Below are 22,052 nucleotides of genomic sequence, written 5' to 3'. Positions count from 1 at the left end.
TAATAATAAAATCTCTCATTAATCATCTGTATGATTCCCCTTCCTGTGAGAATCTGTCGCTTTTCTAGGTCGTATATTAATGAATGCTTCTTTTGTGAATGTTTTATTGCTGTTATGATTACTGTGATCTTATGATGCTGTAATATTGTTTTATTGAAATTGTTATAGAAAGGTGGGGTGGAGATGTTGAAAATAAATGAATCTATCTTTCTTTCTGTTCTGGCCCTTGCTTCTTGACAGAGTACTCAAACTCAGGTTTCTGTTTCTACCAAAATATTTTATTCACAGATTACTATGATACATAGGCACCAGAGCAGACAGGAGATGGTAGTGCTGCAGCAGGACATTGATCTGATATCTAGCTCATGCCCCCTTTTCTCTCTCTCCCAGAACGCCAGAACTTGTGGACCTCAAACGAAGCTGACTGTCGAAAGATAAAAGAAATTATTTCTCCTCAAAGCACATATATAAATTTTGGTGCTTGCTCCCACAGGCGGCAGTGATGGCCACCAACCTATAAAGCCTTGTCCTCCATGCTTTTCTCCAACCCTCTTTTAAAGCTATCATTGGCTACTGGTCACGATGACTATTTTCTACATCCTCTGACAATACCAGTTTCTAGAAGTTGCAGGAGGAAAGAGTGCTCTTGTACTTGCTAGTTTTCCGCAGGCATCTTTGAGGCGACTAGATGGGCCTCACCTGATCCAGTAGGCTCTCATGTTCTTGATGTGCTCCTAAATTTTCTCTATATTGAATAGATATTTTTCGAGATTGCATTTCTGTTTATTGTCAAGAGGTTTTCACCGTCACAGTACACCAAGGGGTGGGTTTTCTCTAATTGCAGAGGGCAGGCCAGCTTCTTCCACTTCTGATACTCTAGAATTTGTAAACCAATATTTTAGATTGCAGCATGGTTAAAAACGTTTTCCATTAGGAAATGCTAAACCCCTTTTGGTTGAGTGTTTTTGCTGCTACTCTGGGCTTCTTGTTGTTGTTGTCGTTTAGTTGTGTCCGACTCTTCGTGACCCCATGGACCAGAGCACTCCAGGCACTCCTGTCTTCCACTGCCTCCCGCAGTTTGGTCACACTCATGCTCGTAGTTTCGAGAACACTGTCCAACCATCTTGTCCTCTGTCATCCCCTTTGAAGCACGTGAACGTAAGCAGGTACTCGCTTGGTGTTAAATAAGGACTCAGCAATGGAGAATAAGAAGGTGAAGTTTATTGCCAGGCAATAAGGACCCAGTTTGGAATCTCTTCCAAAAGGAACTGGGACCCCGATCGACAGAAATCCAGAGGTCTTTATACCTGAGCAGATCACAGCAAATCATAGATCATGAGACAACCATGAGGCAGTCACGATATTGCCAGCGAAAATTAGCCAATTAGCAAGCTTCTTGCCATGCTACCAGCTCCTGGTCAAGCACTGGTCAAGCATGGAGTTCTAGCTCTGCTTTCCGATGCTTGCAGTGACGCTCTGTCTAACCTCTCCCCTAGTTATGACAGGACAGGGAGTTTGGAGATTTTGTGGTTTTGCTCTTCCTGTTCTGTGGATTAATTTAGCCTGTATCTGAGGGGATTTTGTACCAGAATCTCTGATTCACGCCTTCCCCTTGTCCAAGGTACATGGATGTTTGTAGGGGAAAGGTCGGCTCCTAATTTTGCTGTTTCAAGCAGTATGTAATTAGCTAAGGCATGGCTTCCCTTTGATTCAAAATGGATTATAAAATACTGTAAGCCCTGATTATGTGTGAGCATATATGAATATATTGATTACTGATAACTGATTATATGGATAGCATAGGGGTAGCCCTTCTTCCTTGCCTCACCTTCTCCTTGTGCCCTCCATCTTTCCCAACATCAGGGTCGTTTCCAGGGAGTCTTCTCTTCTCATGAGGTGGCCAAAATATTGGAGCCTCAGCTTCAGGATCTGTCCTTCCAGTGAGCACTCAGGGCTGATTTCCTTCAGAATGGAGAGGTTTGATCTTCTTGCAGTCCATGGGACTCTCAAGAGTCTCCTCCAGCACCATAATTCAAAAGCATCAATTCTTCGGCAATCAGCCTTCTTTATGGTCCCTGCTCATAAAAAATTGAATAGTTCTTCCTATTTTTTGAAGTAAAGTTTCGCTCACCTTCAGTGGTACATTTGACATCAGTAAATAGGATTTGTTTATGTTCATCTTTATTACTGAATTCCTAGCCATCCAAAAGTTTCACATTTTCCCAATTGCTAGATATTTACTTCTTTCTTTAATTTATTTGTTATGATTAAATATTATTCCAAATTAGTGGTGGATTTATACCTGGGCATCCGCACACATTTGATGTCTTGGAATGTTTCCCCAATGATACTGCAGTATTGGCATCTAGAGGGGTAGAAGAGAAGAGTTTGGATTTGATATCCTGCTTTATCACTACCCGAAGGAGTCTCAAAGCGGCTAACATTCTCCTTTTCCTTCCTCCCCCACAACAAACACTCTGTGAGGTGAGTGAGGCTGAGAGACTTCAGAGAAGTGTGACTGGCCCAAGGTCACCCAGCAGCTGCATGTGGAGGAGCAGGGAAGCGAACCCAGTTCACCAGATAACGAGTCCACCGCTCTTAACCACTACACCACACAACAAAAACAGAAATTAAACTGGAAGGTTTACGGTATAAAAAGTTACAAGATTTCAGCAGGAGCTACATGGCGTGCACTGAAATATGACATGCACAGAAACAAAGCAGCATGTCTACCCCAAATATTTGCAGGTATAAACAGCATTGAAGGTGGGATCACAAAGAAACAATAACCTGTCTGGATGGCCACTGTGAGAAAAGGATGCTGGACTGGTCGTTGCCATGATCCAGAAAACTCTTCTTATGTTCTTATATATGCAATGTTATGCACAGTCTTTGAGCGGTGAGAGATTCCAGTGGTTCCTTCCTCCCAGACCTCCATTTGAAGGTTAGCAGAGACTGGTATCTTTAGAATATATGGTTTTATTTACACATATACATAACCTGAGCACAGGATGGAGGAGCTCACAGCACTAACATCCCACTAGATCTTGCTTCCCCATTTATTTTCCAGAGGAATCCCAAAGTTCAACACACAGAGCAAAACATGTCTCTCTCTCCAGTTTACACAACCAGGGGCGTCTTTACCATTGGGTGTAGTGGCGCAGCGAGCCAGGGCGCCAAGCAGTGGACAGCGCTAGGTGGAGAGTCCAGGAAGAGTCCAGGGAGGGGAGAGTGGGGAGGTAAGTGAGGCAGAGCGGGGGCTTAGTGCCTGTATGCCTCCAGCACCCATCAGAGGCAGGAAGGCTCCAGATGCTTTCCCACAGTCCGGAGCTTTCTCCACTAGCTCTGCGACACACCACTTCCTTGGCTGCGTGGTGTGTGCTTGCACCCTGTGCATAATAAACATGACTCTACCACGGCTCCCCCTGTCCCTCTACCTCGAAACATCCCTGTGCTCGAGGTTACACGCTGCAACTGCTGCCCCCAGCGCCCCCTCCTTCCCCTGCTTCTCCACCGCCCAGTGGCGTAGCGTGGGGGGTGCAGGGGGGCCGGCCGCACCGGGCACAACATCTGGGGGTTAGGGTTAGGGGGCGCAAATCCACGGGTTAGGGGGCGCAAATCCATGGGTTAGGGGGCGCAAATTACTTGCCTTGCCCCGGGTGCTGACAACCCACGCTACGCCAGTGCCACCGCCTTGCACAGAGCCTGCCTCCTCCCGCTGCCCCCACCACACTCCTTCACACAAACCACATTTCCTTCCCCTGCCCGATCCCCTCCCAGTCACACTCCCTCCACCCCTTTCTCCCCAAGCAAGGACGGTGAGACTGCGGCTGAGTGAGCGCGCTTCTCTGCTGCAGCGATGTGGATAGCCCAACTCGCTTTGCCTGTCCCTGCCCGGACGAGACCCCTGCCTGCTTCCCGTGCCAACCCCATCACGCCTGGGTGCCCAACCCCACACCATGATCCCGCTGTGGGAGCTGATGCCCGGTCGCGCATGGGCAGCGCGGGGCAGCAGCGCGAGGGCGGGAGCAGCCTTTCCTAGAAAAAAGGTCTACAACTCTGGGAAACGGGGGGGGGGGCTGGAGGGATCTTTGCACCAGGGCGCCAGATACGCTTAAGACGGCCCTGTACACAACTCAGGACGTTGTTCTTCTATGTACACCACAGGTGAGGTGGCAACAGGAAGGCAACTGTTATGTACTGAGTTGAATAGGATTCAGAATGCAGCAGTCTGATTGGTCCTAGAACAATAGGATTCAGAATGCAGCAGTCTGATTGGTCCTAGAACAATAGGATTCAGAATGCAGCAGTCTGATTGGTCCTAGAACAATAGGATTCAGAATGCAGCAGTATGATTGGTCCGCAGGAGCCACCCAATCCAGCTCCAGGTGGAAGTGAATCCGCAACCTGATTGGCCTACAGGAGAATCCCAGAATTAGCCAATCACATGCGGCCCATTGTGTAAATAATGTATATAAAGCAGATATTTTTGGGGAACTACTATGAGCTGAATAAAGAGCATGAAATCCACACTCGACTCCGAGTATAATTCAGCAACTCATTTGTTCCTAAGGCACAGAGCAATTTCTTTGGATATGCTAAATCATAGTACTTAGCAAGCCAAAGCCATCACCTTGACAAAGGAACGGGTTTGGCAGGTTACTCCTTACCCATTGTACCTCACAGATACATGATCAAAGGTTTTGGAAGGGACCCAGGTTATCATCCAGACTGATGCTTCTCCCCAAAACTCATAACAGTATGTTCATCATTAAAGCACAACTGTCAAACAAAACTCAACCTCCAAGAGCAAGTCCATAAAGAGAGCCAAAACAAACAAACAAACATATCTGCTCAACTTGAAACACATTGGGCACAATAATAGTAAGAATAATTAGGAATGCTTCTGCAAATGAATAAACAATGCCAGTGATAGTCACCTCTCCTGAGGATGATCACAATTGCCTTCCTGTTGCCAACTCACCTGTGTGGTACATAGAAGAACAACGTCCTGAGTTGTGTACAGGGCCATCTTAAGGATATCTGGTGCTGTGGTGCAAATATCCCTCTGGTACCCCCCCTTTCCCAGAGTTGTCAACCTTTATTAAGGGGAGGGGACCCCAAAGTTGTTGACCTTTTTTAGGAAAAGCTGTTCCTGCCCTCGTGCTACTGCCCTGCGCTGCATTGGCTCCTGCAGCAGGATCATGGTGTAGGGCCGGGCGCGATGGGGATGGCATGGGAGGCAGGTGGGGGTCTCATCTGGGCAGGGACAGGCGAAGCGAGCTGGGCCATCCACGTCGTCGCAGCAGAGAAGCGCGCTCACTCAGCCGCAGTCTCGCCGTCCTTGCTTGGGGAGGAGGGGGGGGAGAGAAAGTGACTAGGAGGGGATTGGGCAGGGGAAGGAAATGCGGTTCATGTGAAGGAGTGCAGAGGTGGTGGGGGATGGCTAGGAATTCAGTAATAAAGATGAACATAGAAAAATTCTATTTACTGATGTCAAATATACCACTGAAGGTGAGCGAAACTTTACTTCAAAAAATGGGAAGACCTATTCAACTTTTTATGAGCAGGGACTATAAAGAAGGCTGATCGCTGAAGAATTGATGCTTTTGCATTATGGTGCTGGAGGAGACTCTTGAGAGTCCCATGGACTGCAAGAAGATCAAACCTCTCCATTCTTAAGGACATCAGCCCTGAGTGCTCACTGGAAGGCAGTGGCGTAGCGTGGGTTGTCAGCACCTGGGGCAAGGCAAGTAATTTGCGCCCCCTAACCCGTGGATTTGCGCCCCCTAACCCGTGGATTTGCCCTAACCCCAGATGTTGCGCCCGGTGCGGCCGGCCCCCCCTGCACCCCCCACGCTACGCCACTGCTGGAAGGACAGATCCTGAAGCCGAGGCTCCGATATTTTGGCCACCTCATGAGAAGAGAAGACTCCCTGGAAAAGACCCTGATGTTGGGAAAGATGGAGGGCACAAGGAGAAGGGGACGACAGAGGACGAGATGGTTGGACAGTGTTCTCGAAGCTACCAGCATGAGTTTGACCAAACTGCGGGAGGCAGTGGAAGACAGGAGTGCCTGGCGTGCTCTGGTCCATGGGGTCATGAAGAGTCGGACATGACTAAATGACTAAACAACAAGAAGAAGCCCAGAGTAGCAGCAAGAACACTCAACCAAAAGGGGTTTAGCATTTCCTAATGGAAAACGTTTTTAACCATGCTGCAATCTAAAATATTGGTTTACAAATTCTAGAGTGTCAAAAGTGGAAGAAGGTGGCCTGCCCTCTGCAATTAGAGAAAACCCACCCCTTGGTGTACTGTGGCGGTGAAAACCTCTTGACAATAAACAGAAATGCAATCTCTAAAAATATCTATTCAATATAGAGAAAATTTAGGAGCACATCAGGAACATGAGAGCCTACTGGATCAGGTCAGAGGCCCATCTAGTCGTCTCACAGATGCCTGTGGAAAACTAGCACGTACAAGAGCACTCTATCCTCCTGCAACTTCTAGAAACTGGTATTGACAGAGGATGTAGAAGATAAGTCATCGTGACTAGTAGCCATTGATAGCTTTAAACGAGGGCTGGAGAAAAGCATGGAGGACAAGGCTTTATTGGTTGGTGGCCATCACTGCCTCCTGTGGGAGCAAGCACCAAAATTTTTATATGTGCTTTGAGGAGAAATAATTTCTTCTATCTTTCTACAGTCAGCTTTGTTTGAGGCCCACATGTTCTGGCGTTCTGGGAGAGAGAGAAAAGGGGGCATGAGGTAGATATGAAGAAGAAGAAGAAAAGTTTGGATTTGATATCCCGCTTTACCACTACCTGAAGGAGTCTCAAAGCAGCTAACATTCTCCTTTTCCCTTCCTCCCCCACAACAAACACTCTGTGAGGTGAGTGGGGCTGAGAGACTTCAAAGAAGTGTAACTAGCCCAAGGTCACCCAGCAGCTGCATGTGGAGGAGAGGAGACGCAAACCCAGTTCCCCAGATTACGAGTCTACCGCTCTTAACCACTACACCACACTGGCTCTATATATCAGATAAATGTCCTGCTGCAGCACTACCATCTCCTGTCTGCTGTGGTGCCTATGTATCATAGTAATCTGTGAATAAAATATTTTGGTAGAAACAGAAATCTGAATTTGAGTATTCTGTCAAGAAGCAAGGGCCAGTACAGAAAGAAAGAAAGATTTATTTATTTTCAACATCTCCACCCCACCTTTCTATAACAATTTCATTAAAACTATATTAGAGCATTAATAAGATTAGAGTAATCATAACAGCAGTAAAACATTCACAAAAGAAACATTCATTAATATAGGACCTAGAAAAGTGACAAATTCCCACAGGAAGGGGAATCATACATATGATTAGTGAGAGATTTTTTTATTATTAAAAGATAAGACTGAGCTGCTGAATAAAGTAAGGAGCTATTGGGATTAATTCCTCTTCATTACCCTTCCAAGAGCTTTGTGTACCTTTTTGTTCCTCAGGGTGTAGATTAGTGGATTTAGCATGGTGGTGACAAATGTATAGAAAAGGGAGACCATCTTTTCCTGGTCATGGGAGTGGCCTGATCGGGGCTGGAGGTAACTGAAAATGGCTGACCCGTAAAAGAGTGACACCACGATCAAGTGGGAAGCACAGGTGTTGAAGGCCTTCTGCCTGCCTTCAGCAGAGCGGATCTTTAACACAGCTGCCACAATGTAGGCATAAGAGATGGTGATCAGGCCCACTGGTAACAGAAGGATGGCCACACTGGCAAAAAAGAGGACAGCCTCATTGAGTGAGGTGTCTCCGCAGGCCAATTTCATAAAGGCGGGCACCTCACAGAAAAAATGGTCTATTCGGTTCTCTCCGCATCGTGGAATCCTAAATGTCAACACGGTCTGCACTAGTGAATTGCTGAAGCCACTAACCCAGGAGATGGCAGCCATTGTGAAACATACAGAATGGTTCATAATGGTAGTGTAGCGCAGCGGATGGCAGACTGCAGCATATCGGTCATAGGCCATAAAAGCCAAAAGGACACATTCTGTGGAGCCCAAAGCAAGGGAGATGTACAACTCAGCCACACAGCCGCCATAGGAGATGGACTTGTTTTTCCTCCAGAAGCTCACCAGCATCCGGGGTCCGAGGCTGGTAGTGTAACAGAGGTCAAGGATGGAGAGGTTGCAGAGGAAGAAATACATGGGGGTGTGGAGATGGGGGTCCAGCCGCGACACCACAATGATGGTTGTGTTTCCCAACAGGGTCATCACGTAGCAGATCAGTATAATGGCAAAGAGCAGCATCTCCAAGCGTGGGCGGTCAGCCACTCCCAGTAAGATGAATTCTCCTTGGTAGCTTTGGTTGCCTTCTTCCTGTGATGCTTCCCTGTACATCATCTGTAACATCAAGGAGACCTTAATGAATCACAGACAACCAGCAAATGGAAGCAATAGTTATTTGGCTGGGAGATTGTGCTTTCTCTAAGAATCATAGAGCTGTAGAGTTGGATGGGACCCTGAGGATCATTTAGTCCTACTCCCTGCAGTGCAGGAATCTCAACTAAAGCATCCACAACAGATGGCAATCCAACCTCTGCTTAAGAACCACCAAGGAAGGAGGGTCCATCACCTCTCGTAAGACTTCCATACTTGGACTGGCACTTGAGCTCTGGCCTCTAAAGTTTTGGTCCAAGTTACAGTTAGTGGGCTGCTGTCATCTCCATACCTGGAAAAGCTGTGCTGGACAGCACAAGGGGGATGCAATGGAGGCAGCCTTCAGTGCCTCTAGGTAGGCTTGATGACTCAGTTTGTTTACAAAGCTATTGTACTACCAACCTTACTGTATGCTTGTGAAACATGGACCACTTACAAACGCCATCTCCAACTTCTCAAAAGATTCTCTGAAAAATCTTACACATCACTTAGGAAGACAGGCAAACTAATATCAGTGTACTGGATGAAGCAAAGATCACCAGTGTTGAAGCAATGATTCTTCAACATCAACTTCAACTTCAGCATCAACTTTGTTGTACGGATGCCTGATTATTGTCTTCCAAAGCAACTACTCTATTCTGAACTTAAAAATGGAAAGCGTAATGCTGGTGGTCAACAAAAGAGGTTTAAAGACTGTCTCAAGGCAAATCTAAAAAAATGTAGTATAAACACTGACAACTGGGAAACACTGGCCTGTGAGCACTCCAGTTGGAGAACAGCCCTTACCAAAAGTGCTGTGGACTTTTGTAAACGGCAAACTTAAATATCAGCAAAAAATTATTAAACAGTTTACACTTAACAATTACAGTGGTACCTCTGGTTACACACTTAATTCATTCCAGAAGTCCATTCTTAACCTGAAACCATTCTTAACCTGAGGTACCACTTTAGCTAATGGGGCCTCCCGCTTGTGCCGCGCAGCCGGTGCGCGATTTCTGTTTTCATCCTGAGGTAAAGTTCTTAACCCGAGGTGGTACTACTGGGTAAGTGGAGTCTGTAACCTGAAGTGTTTGTAACCCAAGGTGTTTGTAACCCGAGGTACCACTGTATAATAAAGATTTACTAAACTATAATCAATAAAAATAATGGCAACTCACAATGCATGAAAGACCAGAAAACCATATGAAAGGATCAAATTGAGAAACAAGGACACACAACTTTTAAAATTATTGTTTTTTAATAGATGGTCCTGTGGGTCCTACTCTACAATTCGATGATTCTATGAGCCCTCACTAGTGTTCAATTTCATTCAGCGGAGTTTTCCTCCACGCATGTTCGAATCATCTCCCAGCTTGTTTCCTCACCCTTGATTCTAGAGCAGAGCAGTCCAACCTTCCATACCAAGTGGGCCGCAAGAGAATTTCGACATAGAAGCCACAAGCTGCACACTGCCTTGCCATGCAGGGCAGGGGAGCGAGGCCAAGATTTGAGGGGGTCCCTCCTGCTGCTTTCCCAAAGCCAGAGAAGCGAGGGCTGGGCTTTGGGAAGGAGGCACGATGCTCCGACGGCATCCTAGAACCTTCCCACCTTCTTCCTAAAGCAGGAAAAGCACTAATTGGGCTTTGGGAAAGAGGCAGGGGGACCCGAAGACCCTGTCAGAGCCCTCGCTCCTCCTTTGCAAAGCCCAGCAACTCACTTATCCAGCTTTGGGAAGGCGAGGGCTGCAGGTGGTGGGCAGCATACGGTGCTGAGGGCCGCCAAAAAAGGCCTTGAGGGCCACGTGTTGGACCACCCTGCTCTAGAGTATACTAGGGATCCAAGCGAGAACCACAAAGTGGGAGAGGGTGCTCAGTGGCAATTGTGTCAACCTTTAGAAGACATCTGAAGGCAGTCCTATATAGGGAAGTTTTTTAAATGTTTAATGTTTTATTATGTTTTTATATATGTGGAAGTGGCTTGGTCAACCCAGTCAGATGAGCAGGATATAAATAGTAAAACTGTTGTTGTTGTTGAATAGGACGCCCCTATTTTCATTGGAGAAATGCTGGAGGGTACATGAAAGGGACCACATGCAGTGATTTTTATGTTGTGATCTTTAATAAATGTACCCACAACCCTGATACTGAGTCTCATGCTCTACTGTGAGCATTCTCCTCCAACTGCTGCTATCCATCACTTTCCCGCCCTCAAAACTGGATATTGCCTATGCTTTGAAAATCCAAGTACGAGAGCTGCATTGGTTTAGGGAGGATAAAGTGTGGGACAGCAACAGTTGGGGAACAATGCATGGACGTAGGGGAATAAAGGAGGCACAAGCAGTTCACATTCCACATTAAGCCAAGGTATGGGTGGACCCTTAATTATGTTTCTGCCTGTTGTAACAAATTGTAAAGTGCTGTAGAAGATGCTGTGTGATTTTTAATTGAATTTTCACTGTTTTAATTTCTGGCGTTCTATTTTGTTGTGTTACAAATTGCATTCCATAGAATAAAAATACAATTATCCATATACAATATCTATTTGTATATCCATATACCATATTCATATTCATTTATATTTATGCAATATTCATATTTAATACGAACAACCCCACAGAGCACCTGAATGAAGCTTGCGGATCACTGGTGATCCACACACCACAGTTTGAGATTCACTGTTCTTATGGATTATGTTACTGGTTTAAAAAACCCAAGAGATCAAGGGGAGACAACTGTCTGTATTGCTAGTCCTACTCAGAGTAGACCCACTGATGGATTTCAGTGGCTCTACTCTGAGTAGAACTTAGTGGTCTGCAACCCAATTTGACAGTTTATGGGGGCAAGAAAGCTGTGGGGTTTGGTTTTCCCCCTCAAGTTCTGCAATGAAACTGCAGACTTAACAAGAGGAACATACGTTTAAAGAAGATTGGAAAATTTTTTTTGAATATATGGGTGAAAATTGTGTACATTTGAAAATGTTGGCAGTATTAAGATAAATTCAACAGTGTAAATAAGTTTTGATGGATGTAATAATGGAATACTGAATGGTTTAGTTTATGTAAAATATGCAGGAATTTATGTTATGTAAAATAAACCATGGAAAGAGAATAAGGGAAGTCATTGACATTTTAAAGTTGTTTAAATGAATATTCTAAAATGTAAAATAGAATGTGTGTGTGTGTGTGTGTGTGTGTGTGTGTGTGTGTGTGTGTGTGACACACTGGTTTTACTTAAATGATTCATAAGCAAGTCAAGGGTGCAACTTGAACTAGTCAGGGTTTCTAATAATGGCAGTAAACTATTCATCATTGTAAAATCTCAGATTCTGAAGAGCTCCAAAACCAAAATTGTCTAAACAGGCAACAGCAGAGCAAGTGGCATTCAGCATAAGGCTAAAGTGATGCAAAGGGGTCTGAATTTCACAAACATGCTAACGCTGTCTGAATGGGGCTGTGGGCTCCCAAGGTTTCCCCAATACATCCTGGGGCCATATCAGAAAGCTCACTTATTATAGCAGTGTGCTGTAATGAATAAAAGAGAGAGACAAAACAATTCAGTGCCAGTAATTATTAGGACTGAAAATAAAGGAGCATGGTGATAATGATGATTTAATTAGTGAATCACTTCCCATAAAAAATCTCAAAGTGATTTAATATGACATGAATTAAAATGCCAAGCTTTCAACCCATGGACTTCCTATGGGCTTATTTGGGTTTTGTTATGGCTTTTTAAATGTGTTTTTTGGTAGGTGTTTTTCATTTATTGTGTATTTTGTATTCTCATTTTGTGTTCTTATGTTGTGAACTGTCCCGGGATCTTTGGATGAAGGGCAGTATACAAATTCAACAAACAACAATAATAATAAATACTGAAAACTGTGTTTTGCTCTGGTTTCTGACTCTCCCACAGTTCTGTAGAACTGAAAGAGGTGCAGAAAAAGACAAATGGAAACAATACAGTCAAGGAATAGAGCAATGTCAAACAAGGAATGTATAAATGGACACTTCTAGATGGGTGTGTTATTGCATGTGTCTTCTGCAACGTGTTATTGACACAGTAACAGTGAATTAAAGGAACCCCTAACCATTAGGTCCAGTCGTGACCGACTCTGGGGTTACGGCGCTCATCTCGCTTTACTGGCCGAAGGAGCCGGTGAACAGCTTCTGGGTCATGTGGCCAGCATGACTAAGCTGCTTCTGGCAAACCAGAGCAGCACACGGAAACACCGTTTACCTTCCCGCCGGAGTGGTACCTATTTATCTACTTGAACTTTGACGTGCTTTCAAACTGCTAGGTTGGCAGGAGCAGGGCTGAGCAATGGGAGCTCACCCCGTTGCGGGGATTTGAACTGCCGAGCTTCTGATTGGCAAGCCCTAGGCTCTGTAGTTTCACCCACAGCGCCACCCGCGTCCCCCAACAGTGAATTAGTAATGGATTTATCCTGCTTTAGGGCTTGTCCGCACATCCTCTTGCTCCGCTGCTTTCCCCTGGGGAAAACTGCTCTTTCTAGGCAACGGACAAGCGGAAGTGTCGACGAGCCCTCAGTTCTGCGATGCTTCCCCAACGCTAGCGTGTTATTGCTGTCCACATGCAGCAGGACAAAAGTAAACTGGAAAAACTGTGGTATAAAAAGTTACAGGATTTCAGCGGCATGTTACAGTTTGTGCACTGCTTGGAAATGAAATAGTATGACTATCCGAAAGCTTCTGCAGGCGCAAACTGTATTAAAAGTGGGGTTGGGTGTGACCGCTCAGAGAGCACCATGAGGGCAAATCAGAACAAATATGCATTAAAGAGTGTTTCTGGGGAGGCAGATGCAAAGGCCTGTTGGCACAAAATTTTGCAAAACCACAAGGATTAGAAACCTCCGGCAGGAGTAAATAAAGCAAATTACAGTACTCACCTCTGCATGAAGGAAAAGGCTGCTTCCCATAGATCGAAAGACATAAACTAAACGCCACTTAATCTCAGCTCTCCTTTTCATCTCACGTATATTGGTACTCTAGTACAAAGTTATTCTTCTTTTGCTGGGTCGGCCCCTTCCTAACCTCACTTCTGTCTTCGTAACAATCGCCTTCCCTTCTTCCAGTTTTTCTCTCGTGTGATGACGAAGGATACGATTTTTGCTTCTATTCCAGGGATGATTCCGTTGCTCTGGTATTTGTCCTGCTACTTGTAGGAGACCAGAGCAGTCAGCTTGTCTTGGGACTTTGCTCCCATCAACAGATGCACTCTGGATAGGCTTTTAGGGTCAGGAAGCTATGGCCAGAGATCACAGGCTGTGGCAGAAGTTGGCTTGAGGGAGAGGCTGGCAGCATGGAAGGAGAAAGTCAAGCAAAGAGAAGCAGACAGGTGTGGAGAGGTACAAAGAGGCAGGCAGGCAGACAGACAGAAAGAGGGGTGATAGATGTGGAATGTGAAGAAAGGAAATGCTATATTCCTAGGAAAGAGTCCAAGGATTATAGACTATAATGAATTAAATGTCGATGTGTTTACTTGTGACAGAAAAAAAGAGGTGAGAGAAAGGAGTTGAATGCAGTTAGAAGTTAGATGGGAGGAAGCGTCCATTCTTTGTCTGTGTGTTTGTGGTGGGAAAGGGAGAGAGTAAGATCAGGAGAATGGAAACAGATACGAATATAGACTATCAGAAAGGTTGGAAAGATAGCTGCAGAGCCTCAAAGATTAAATAAAAGGGAGAAGCTGGATCTTCCCTCTCCCCACAACTTGTCTACTTCACCCCAGCATCATTGGTATTCTGGCTGAGAATTGCACCCCAACTACATGTACCTAGAGACCTCCCACAGCTTAAGCCTACTTCTTGCAGGGCATCGGAGGGGAAGGGAGCTGGCTTTATGGGGATCTTACTGAAGAAGAGGCTGTTGTTGCTGCGTCTCAAGAATCTAATGGACAATGCAAGGAAGTTTCCTGCACATCACGGAGCCTCAGGGAATCAAACTTCAAGCTGAACAATTAGAGGCAGGTTCCCCATTAAGACATGCAGTCCCAAAGGCCAGCTGCCTCGCATGACATCCTCAGGGAAGGCGACTTTCGTCAGAGTTCTTTCGTCATTTGCAGAAGTATTTCAAACTGCTATAATTGTGCCCAAGTTGTGGAACTTGTGTTGTAAGTTCAGCAAAGTTATTAACTGTTAGTTTATTGATTCTTCGTTTGGACCCTTTATGTTCTTCTTCCTTGATGCTGCTTTTTGGTTTGGCGACTACTGGTGGCAATCCAGCCAGATGGGCGGGGTAGAAATAAAATTATTATTATTATTATTCTTATTATTATTATTATTATTATTAATGTTTTCTGTTCTTTTGTAATGCTTGTTTTCATAGTTCATAAGGTGCTTTGTGCTGCTGCTTTTGGGAAGGGGAAAGTGGATCTGATTTGCTGCTGTGGTCTATACAGTAGATTACTAATTTTTTTAAATGCTGTCTGATTCTGTAGGAAACTGTAGCTCTGTGAGGAGAACAGGGGTTTTCTAATAACTTTCAGCACCATAAACTTAGGGTTGCCATACGTCCGAAATTTCCTGGACACAGTCAGTATTCAGTACTTGGTAAACAGCGTCTGGGCAGAAAATCACTGAAATGTCTGGGAAAATCCGGATGTGCGGCAGCCCACGTTGGTAGTGTAGATTTTGGCAATTTTCATTTTTTTTAAGATTTGGCAAAAAAAGGGGGGGTGTTGAAATATGGCAACCCGACTTAAACTACAGCACCCAGCATTCTTTGAGTAAGCCATGGCTGTTTAAAGTGGTATTAAAGGTAAAGGGACTCCTGACTGTTAGGTCCAGTTGCAGACAACTCTGGGGCTGCAGCACTCATCGACCGCTCTTGCTCTCCTGGCTTCAGTGAAAGCAACGCAAAGCCTCCAGAGCACAGTGGGAGCACTGGGTCCAGATGGTTTAACTGCAAAGTATTATAAAAAATTAATTGAACAATTGGTAAACCCATTGAAAGATGTTATGAATGAGATTTTAAATACAGGTGAAATCCCAGAAACATGGAAAGAGGCTTATATTACAGTAATCCCAAAACAAGATTCAGATTTGCTGCAAATTAAAACTTATAGGCCTATCTCATTGTTAAACAATGATTATAAATTATTTGCAAACATTTTAGCTAGCAAAAAATATTAAATGAGTATGTACATCAAGATCAGACAGGATTTCTTCCAGGTAGACAAATGAAAGAGAATATAAGAAATATCCTGAATGAAATAGAATATCTGGAGGTCAAAAATGAAAAGAAAGAAGCAATGATGTTTATAGATGCCAAAAAAGCCTTTGACAATGTTTCTTGGAATTTTATGACAAAATTACTTGAAGAAATTAATTGTGGATCCATATTTTCAAAAGGAATACAAGCAATATATTCAGAACAAAAAGCTAAATTAATTGCAAATCAGGTGATAATGGATGACTGTAAGATACAAAAAGGAACTAGACAAAGATGTCCACTATCACCACTGTTATTCATTCTGGTTCTGGAGGTACTTACTAGAAACATAAGAGCAGATAAAGAGATCACTGGGATAAAAACTGGGAAAAGTGAGTTTAAATCTGAAGCATAAGCTGATGATTTAGTGATTACAGTGGAAGATCCAAAAAACTCTCCCCAGAGTTATAGAAAAAATTCAAAAATTTGGGGAAGTGGCAGGATTTAAATTAAATAGAAACAAAAGTTATTAGTAAAAAATCTGAAGGAAGGAGAGAAAAAAGAGTTGGAGCAAAGAATTGAGATAGAAGTCCATAAAAAAGTAAAATATCTAGGGATATGGCTAACTGCAAAAAATATAAGCATTTATAAAGATAATTATGAAAAAGTGTGGCTTGAGATAAAAAGAAATTTAGAAATATGGAACCTCTCCCTACTAGGAAAAATTTAAGCGGTAAAAATGACTGTTTTGCCAAGAATGCTCTTTTTTCCCCCCAGACAGTCCCAGTAATGGTGAAAGATGATTGGCTCAAAAGATGGTAGAAGGAAATTTCCAAGTTTATTGGGGGCGGGCGGGCGGGCGCAAAAGGCCAAGGATTAAACATAAAATACTTACAGACACAAAAGAAAGAGGCAGTTTTGCCCTCCCAGACCTTAAATTGTATTATGAGGCTGCATGTTTGGTATGGATCAGGGACTGGATAAAACTGGAAAAGTAAGAAGCATTGGACTTAGAAGGCCATGATAACAGATTTGGATGGCATGCATACTTATGGTATGGGAAAGGAAAAGTACATAAAGGATTCTACAATCATATAATTAGGAAATCATTAATGAGGGTCTGGGAGATATATAAAGATTTAATAGAACAAAAGTCACCTTGGTGGCTCTCACCAATTGAAGCTTTGCTGCTCAAGATACTTGGCAAAAAAGGAAAGTGGCTTACATACAGTGATTTATTAAAAGACCAAGAAGGAAAATGGAAACTAAAAGAGTATGAGGAAATAAGTATCATTTTCAGAGTTGGTTACATTACAGGCAATTACATGAGATGTACAAAGAAGACAACAAGAAAGGATTTAGTTACACCACTTCTAGATTTCAAAAGGAAGTCATAGAAGGGAAAGTGAAGTTGCTGAAGGGTGCATATAGTATTCTGTTAGAATGGGAAACAAAAGATGAGGAAGATCTGAAGAAGTGTATCTGAAGAAGTGTGCATGCACACGAAAGCTCATACCAAGAACTAACTTACTTGGTCTTTAAGGTGCTACTGGAAGAAAAAAATTTTTTTTGTTTTGACTATGGCAGACCAACACGGCTACCTATCTGTATTTATTCTCAGTATAGGTAAGATAAATAGCTAGCTGAGAGTAAGCCGGCCCGCCACTAAAATCTGGGACACGGTCATTGCATATTTGATTTTCCAACCCCATCCATTTTCTTTCTGTGTCACGTTTTTCAAGACTGAGTTTGGCAGGGACGATCTTGTTTTTTAATTTTTCTTACTTATCTGACAGCTGCTCTGCGAGGCATTTTTGGCGGGTGTGTTGAAAGCTATACGAAACAAAGCGACAAACAAATAAATAAGCGTTTTTATTGTTTTTGTCATGCATATTTGTGGTTTTTTTTTTATTGTACACCCCCCGTGATCCTCGGATGAAGGGCGGCATTGAAATCTAATAAACACACAAGCAAACAAATAAACCCCAGTTCGGAAAATCCTATCTAGTCTGATCCTATGTGCATTTAATGGGAACCAAAGCGCGCTTGTCGAAGAGCCTTTAATTCCAATGTGCGCGATTCCTGCTGTCAAATTCGAAGACCTCCGTGGATGAAGACGCTCTAGCGGTTTCCCTCTGCATCTTTCTTCTTCACCGCTCTAGACGCGCGGGCGCTCTAGGCTGCCGAGCTTGTCTCTCCAGGAAATGAAGTGAGTGTTCCATGCAAGCGCGTGCGGAATCAGCTGCCCGTGGAACCAGCCGCTGCATCAAACCCAGTAAGAGGACGCAGGAGGGAGCCTGGGGAGAATCGGGCAGCCTGGCGTCTGCCTGATTTGATTTGCAGAGCTCCGGTTCTGTTCCTGTAGATCTGCTGCTGTAGCCTCAGCGGCTTTAGCGGGGAGTAAGTTCTCACCCTATTTATTTATATATAGGGTGATATAAAAGAAGTCAGAAAGGAAACTGGTCATTTTGGGGGTTTGAGGACTTTCTCCTCTTATTTATTTATATAACCGCAAGATTACCCAAGATGGATTTATCCTAGCTGTAACTCCTTATAAGTTTGCTACAATGGCTTCTTGGAGGAATCTGTTTTCAGTTTGCATGATGTACAGTGGTACCTCGGGTTACATATGCTTCAGGTTACATACGCTTCAGGTTACAGACTCTGCTAACCCAGAAATAGTGCTTCAGGTTAAGAACTTTGCTTCAGGATGAGAACAGAAATCGTGCTCCGGCGGCGCGGCGGCAGCAGGAGGCCCCATTAGCTAAAGTGGTGCTTCAGGTTAAGAACAGTTTCAGGTTAAGAACGGACCTCTGGAACGAATTAAGTACTTAACCCGAGGTACCACTGTATGTGATACAGTGACCGATTGTCCAGATAAATGGAGGAGTTAATGGGTGGACGGGACTATATTTAGCTGGGCAGTCACCCAAGAGATACGAGGTACCACAAGCGGCTCCCAAAGCCTTCCTTTCCTAAAGCATTGACATGTGTTTTCACTTGGACTAGCTGATGTTTTCATGACCACGTGTGTGTTTTTCTCCCCTCAGAGTTTCCACTTGCTTCGGTCATTATGATACAAGGCAGCTCCTGCTTTGAATCTGAACTCGATTTCTGCCCCGAGTGCGGTACTGTCCTGCCTTTGCCGGGGATCCAGGACAAGGTGACATGCCCCTGTTGCTCTTACTCCATTGATGTGCGAGGTAAGGGCTTTGGTCTCTTCCTGACACATTCTGGGGAGGCCCCAGGCAGACATGTTAGAAATTCCTGAAGGCTGGTGTGGTCATCCAAGAGGTGGACATAAGTATAATTGTGGGCTGCATCTCTACACTCACCCAACTTCAGATCTGGAGCCACTATGTAAATACCTATAACACTTTTAGGGATCTCTCATTAAAAGAGGAATAGCAATTATGCACCCCTCTTGAAAAGTTTTGGGGGAGGGGTCACCAGTTTTTCTTCCACAAAATTTTGAGTATTTTGAGGTGCCTGCAACAGATTTTGCCTGGACTGAAAAAGAATGGGGAAGCTTTCTGTGCTCTCAGATCGGTGAAAGTGTAGAATGGCCTTGTAAATAAACCCACAACAGTTGCTATCTTGCTATTTTAGGGTTGTTCTTTTTACTTCTCTGCTAAGAGGCTGATAGGCTGCATTTCTGTGCTGACTGTGGATGAAGGATTGCCTTCTCCTCTCCACCACTAGCAGTCTAGCATGGAAACCAAATGAACTGTTGGAAGAGGGGCCAGGTGTGTATGAATTGCTTCACCCCTCTTTCATCAGCCTGTTGTCTTGATGCCAGGCATTGAGACGATGAACCCACTCCTTAAGCAGCCAGCCTAAGAATGCAGCAGTCTAACACGGGAGGGATGGAGCCATCTGTCCCTCAACTGCTACCTTTCTCAGTTGTCTGTATGGAAGTAACTATTGCCTGTATGGAAGTCCCTACACATGCCTGTTTGGATTTCCTTGACACCTGTGGCTGCCAGGTGAGATATTAAATGGAAGGCTGTTGTAAAGAGTATTAGGAGGGGATTTTAAGCTTGCATTTTTGAGTTCTGTTCTCTGTTGTTCCTCATACGTTTCTTCTCTACACAGTTTTTGAGATGCGAGTTGTGCATACATCCGTCACATTCAACAGTACAGATTCCACCTCTTTGAAGACGGAGGATGAAGGAAGCGCAGTCAAGGGACCATTGGTAAGTGGATGGGGAAATGAAAGTAGGTGTTGTACTGGAATGATTCAGTTGTCTGTAGCAGAGGCCTCCCAATATCTTTGTTCCTTTAACTCAAACGAGGTAGCTCAAAACTGGTGGGGTGGTATGCAAGTTGTTGTCAGGACAGTGTTGCTGTTCCATGCCTGCAGGTACACTTGTTTACAGTGGACTATATAAAAGAGTACAGAATTTATAATTTGACCCTGCCAACATTAAACTTATAGATGCACACTTTTAAAATATGAATTGCGGGGTGTGTGCACAATTTTCTCTTTGAGTTTTGGATTTTCATTGTGGAACTTAAACAACAGCAACATACTTTGAATCCTGCCCATGGAATCTGGCTGACATGGTTCCCACATCAGGAAGAAATTGTTGGGGGCAGAATTGTAATTCCCAGATTTGCAATTTGGGTGCTGAGTTTGGAATTTTAGATGTCTTTATATTCTTTTCCCCAAGCGGGTTCTCTGAATGAAATTCCGAATGGGGAAACCCACCTCCCGGTCTGACACTATCCTATGTTTCTCCTCTCAGATTGACAGGAAGTGTCCCCAGTGCGGGAACGAGGGCATGGCATACCATACGCGGCAGATGAGGTCTGCGGATGAAGGGCAGACGGTCTTCTACACCTGCGTTCGATGCAAGTAAGGATAGGCTACTAACAGCTTGTTCATGCCTCTCTTGGACACCCTGTTCGCTTTGTCCATGCTTTGCAAAATATGTTTGTTTGTCCCCTATTGGATTATTAGCACCGTGAGCAACCCCATCCACCCCAAATGATTTGCCAAGAAACATATGCTACAAACTTTTATTAAGATTGCATCATCCAGCCTGGTTTTGAGACAAAGAACTTGAGTTGCCTTGGTGAATAGTCTCCATTGGGACCTAGATAGATGCATCCCTGTTGGTTCTGCTGGGCTTGGCAGTAGGTTTCAACTCTTCTGAGCTGCCTACAAAGGCGAGGAAGTTGCCTTTTCCTGTGTCAGAACATTGGTTCATTTAGTTCAGTGCTGCCTACACCAAGTGTAAGGAACTCCCCCCCCCCCCAGATCCATGGCCATTGACCATGCTTGCTAGGGCTGATGGGAGTTGTAGTTCAGCAATGTATGGAGCACCAAAGGTTACCCACGCATGGTCTACATTGACTGGTGGCAGCTATCCAGTGTTTCAGACAGGATATTTGCAGCCCTACCTGGAGAAGTCAGGGATTGAACCTGGACCTTCTCTCTGAGCTATGGCCCTTCTGATTCAGCAGGTATCACTTTCCATTCAGCCCCAGCTGGTCTGCAGTGACTGGCATCAGCTCCCCAGAGTCTTTCCCAACCCTACATAGAGGTGCAGTGGGTTGAACCTAAGACCTTATACATGCAGAGTGGTCACTCTTATCGCCATGCCACTGTCCTTCCCTAGGATGAATGCTGGAGATACTGCTTTATGATGGTTCTCATGTTTCTAGGAGAGTAGGTCTCATAAGATGGTATTGAGGGAAGATCTGCATATCTCCATGGCTGTTGCCTTTTGAGGGCCTGTGAGAATCCATCTCATCCCTGACTTTCCTCAGTACTGTATCTACATGGACACTACTGGGAGAGGTTGCTCAAGAGTTTTGGAGTGCAGTGCTACAAAACACCATTCTCTTTGTCATCCAGCCACCGTTCTCTGTGAGTTGCTTCCGTTGGCAAGTTCCACTGGGGAATGGCCTTACAAATACAGTGGTACCACGGGTTAAGAACTTAATTCGTTCTGGAGGTCCGTTCTTAACCTGAAGCACCACTTTAGCTAATGGGGCCTCCTGCTGCCGCCGCTGCGCAATTTCTGTTCTCATCCTGAAGCAAAGTTCTTAACCCAAGGTACTATTTCTGGGTTAGCGGAGTCTGTAACCTGAAGCGTGTGTAACCTGAAGCGTCTGTCACCTGAGGTACCACTGTACATATGTATTTGTTTTTCACTTCCAGGTTCCAGGAAAAGGAAGATTCTTGATCGGCTTTACCCAAATGTGTGGGGGACACTGTGTCTGAGGAACTTCACTTCCGAGGGTCATTTTTGTCTAGTTACTATGGCCGTGGAGTCCTTTTTGGGTTCCATGGAAACATTCTGTTACTTGAGATGGGGGATTTCGTGCATAGTGCCTGTAGCTCCCCTGTAACTCTACGCAGAATAAAGCACTTTATGGTTTTCTTTGCATATGCATCATATTGCTGGTTTGGTGGTCAATGAGGGAGAGGGGGCTGGGTCCTCATGTGGATTATTTCCTGCCTTCTGTACTTTAACTACC

General features: G+C 44.5%; 2 protein-coding genes across 3 annotated transcripts; one reads left to right on the top strand and one right to left on the bottom strand.

The window, feature by feature from the left end:
* Positions 1 to 7,328: 7,328 nt before the first annotated feature.
* On the bottom strand, positions 7,329 to 13,675 carry LOC310754016 (putative olfactory receptor 2B8). The gene is made up of 2 exons (XM_083595424.1): positions 13,304 to 13,675; positions 7,329 to 8,386 (listed from the first exon to the last, which is right to left on the bottom strand). The coding sequence occupies exons 1-2, from the start codon at positions 13,382 to 13,384 to the stop codon at positions 7,439 to 7,441; spliced, it is 1,029 nt and encodes a 342-aa protein (XP_083451550.1). The 5' UTR covers positions 13,385 to 13,675; the 3' UTR covers positions 7,329 to 7,438.
* A 4,071-nt stretch (positions 13,676 to 17,746) lies between these two features.
* Positions 17,747 to 21,961, top strand: POLR1H (RNA polymerase I subunit H). 2 transcript variants are annotated; one of them, XM_083602603.1, is made up of 5 exons: positions 17,747 to 17,838; positions 18,614 to 18,766; positions 19,659 to 19,759; positions 20,312 to 20,421; positions 21,733 to 21,961. In XM_083602603.1, exons 1-5 carry the CDS (start codon positions 17,784 to 17,786, stop codon positions 21,755 to 21,757), a joined length of 444 nt encoding a protein of 147 aa, XP_083458729.1. In that variant the 5' UTR covers positions 17,747 to 17,783; the 3' UTR covers positions 21,758 to 21,961. The 2 variants fall into 2 exon arrangements, with proteins under 2 accessions (XP_083458729.1, XP_083458730.1); XM_083602604.1 differs by having other exon boundaries at positions 17,775 to 17,963.
* Positions 21,962 to 22,052: the final 91 nt, after the last annotated feature.

Source organism: Podarcis filfolensis (assembly GCF_964270895.1).
Source record: "Podarcis filfolensis genome assembly, chromosome: 2".
NCBI classification, from domain to species: Eukaryota; Metazoa; Chordata; class Lepidosauria; order Squamata; family Lacertidae; genus Podarcis; species Podarcis filfolensis.
Note: the sequence above shows the minus strand (reverse complement) of the source record. Positions and strands in the feature narration are given on the sequence as shown.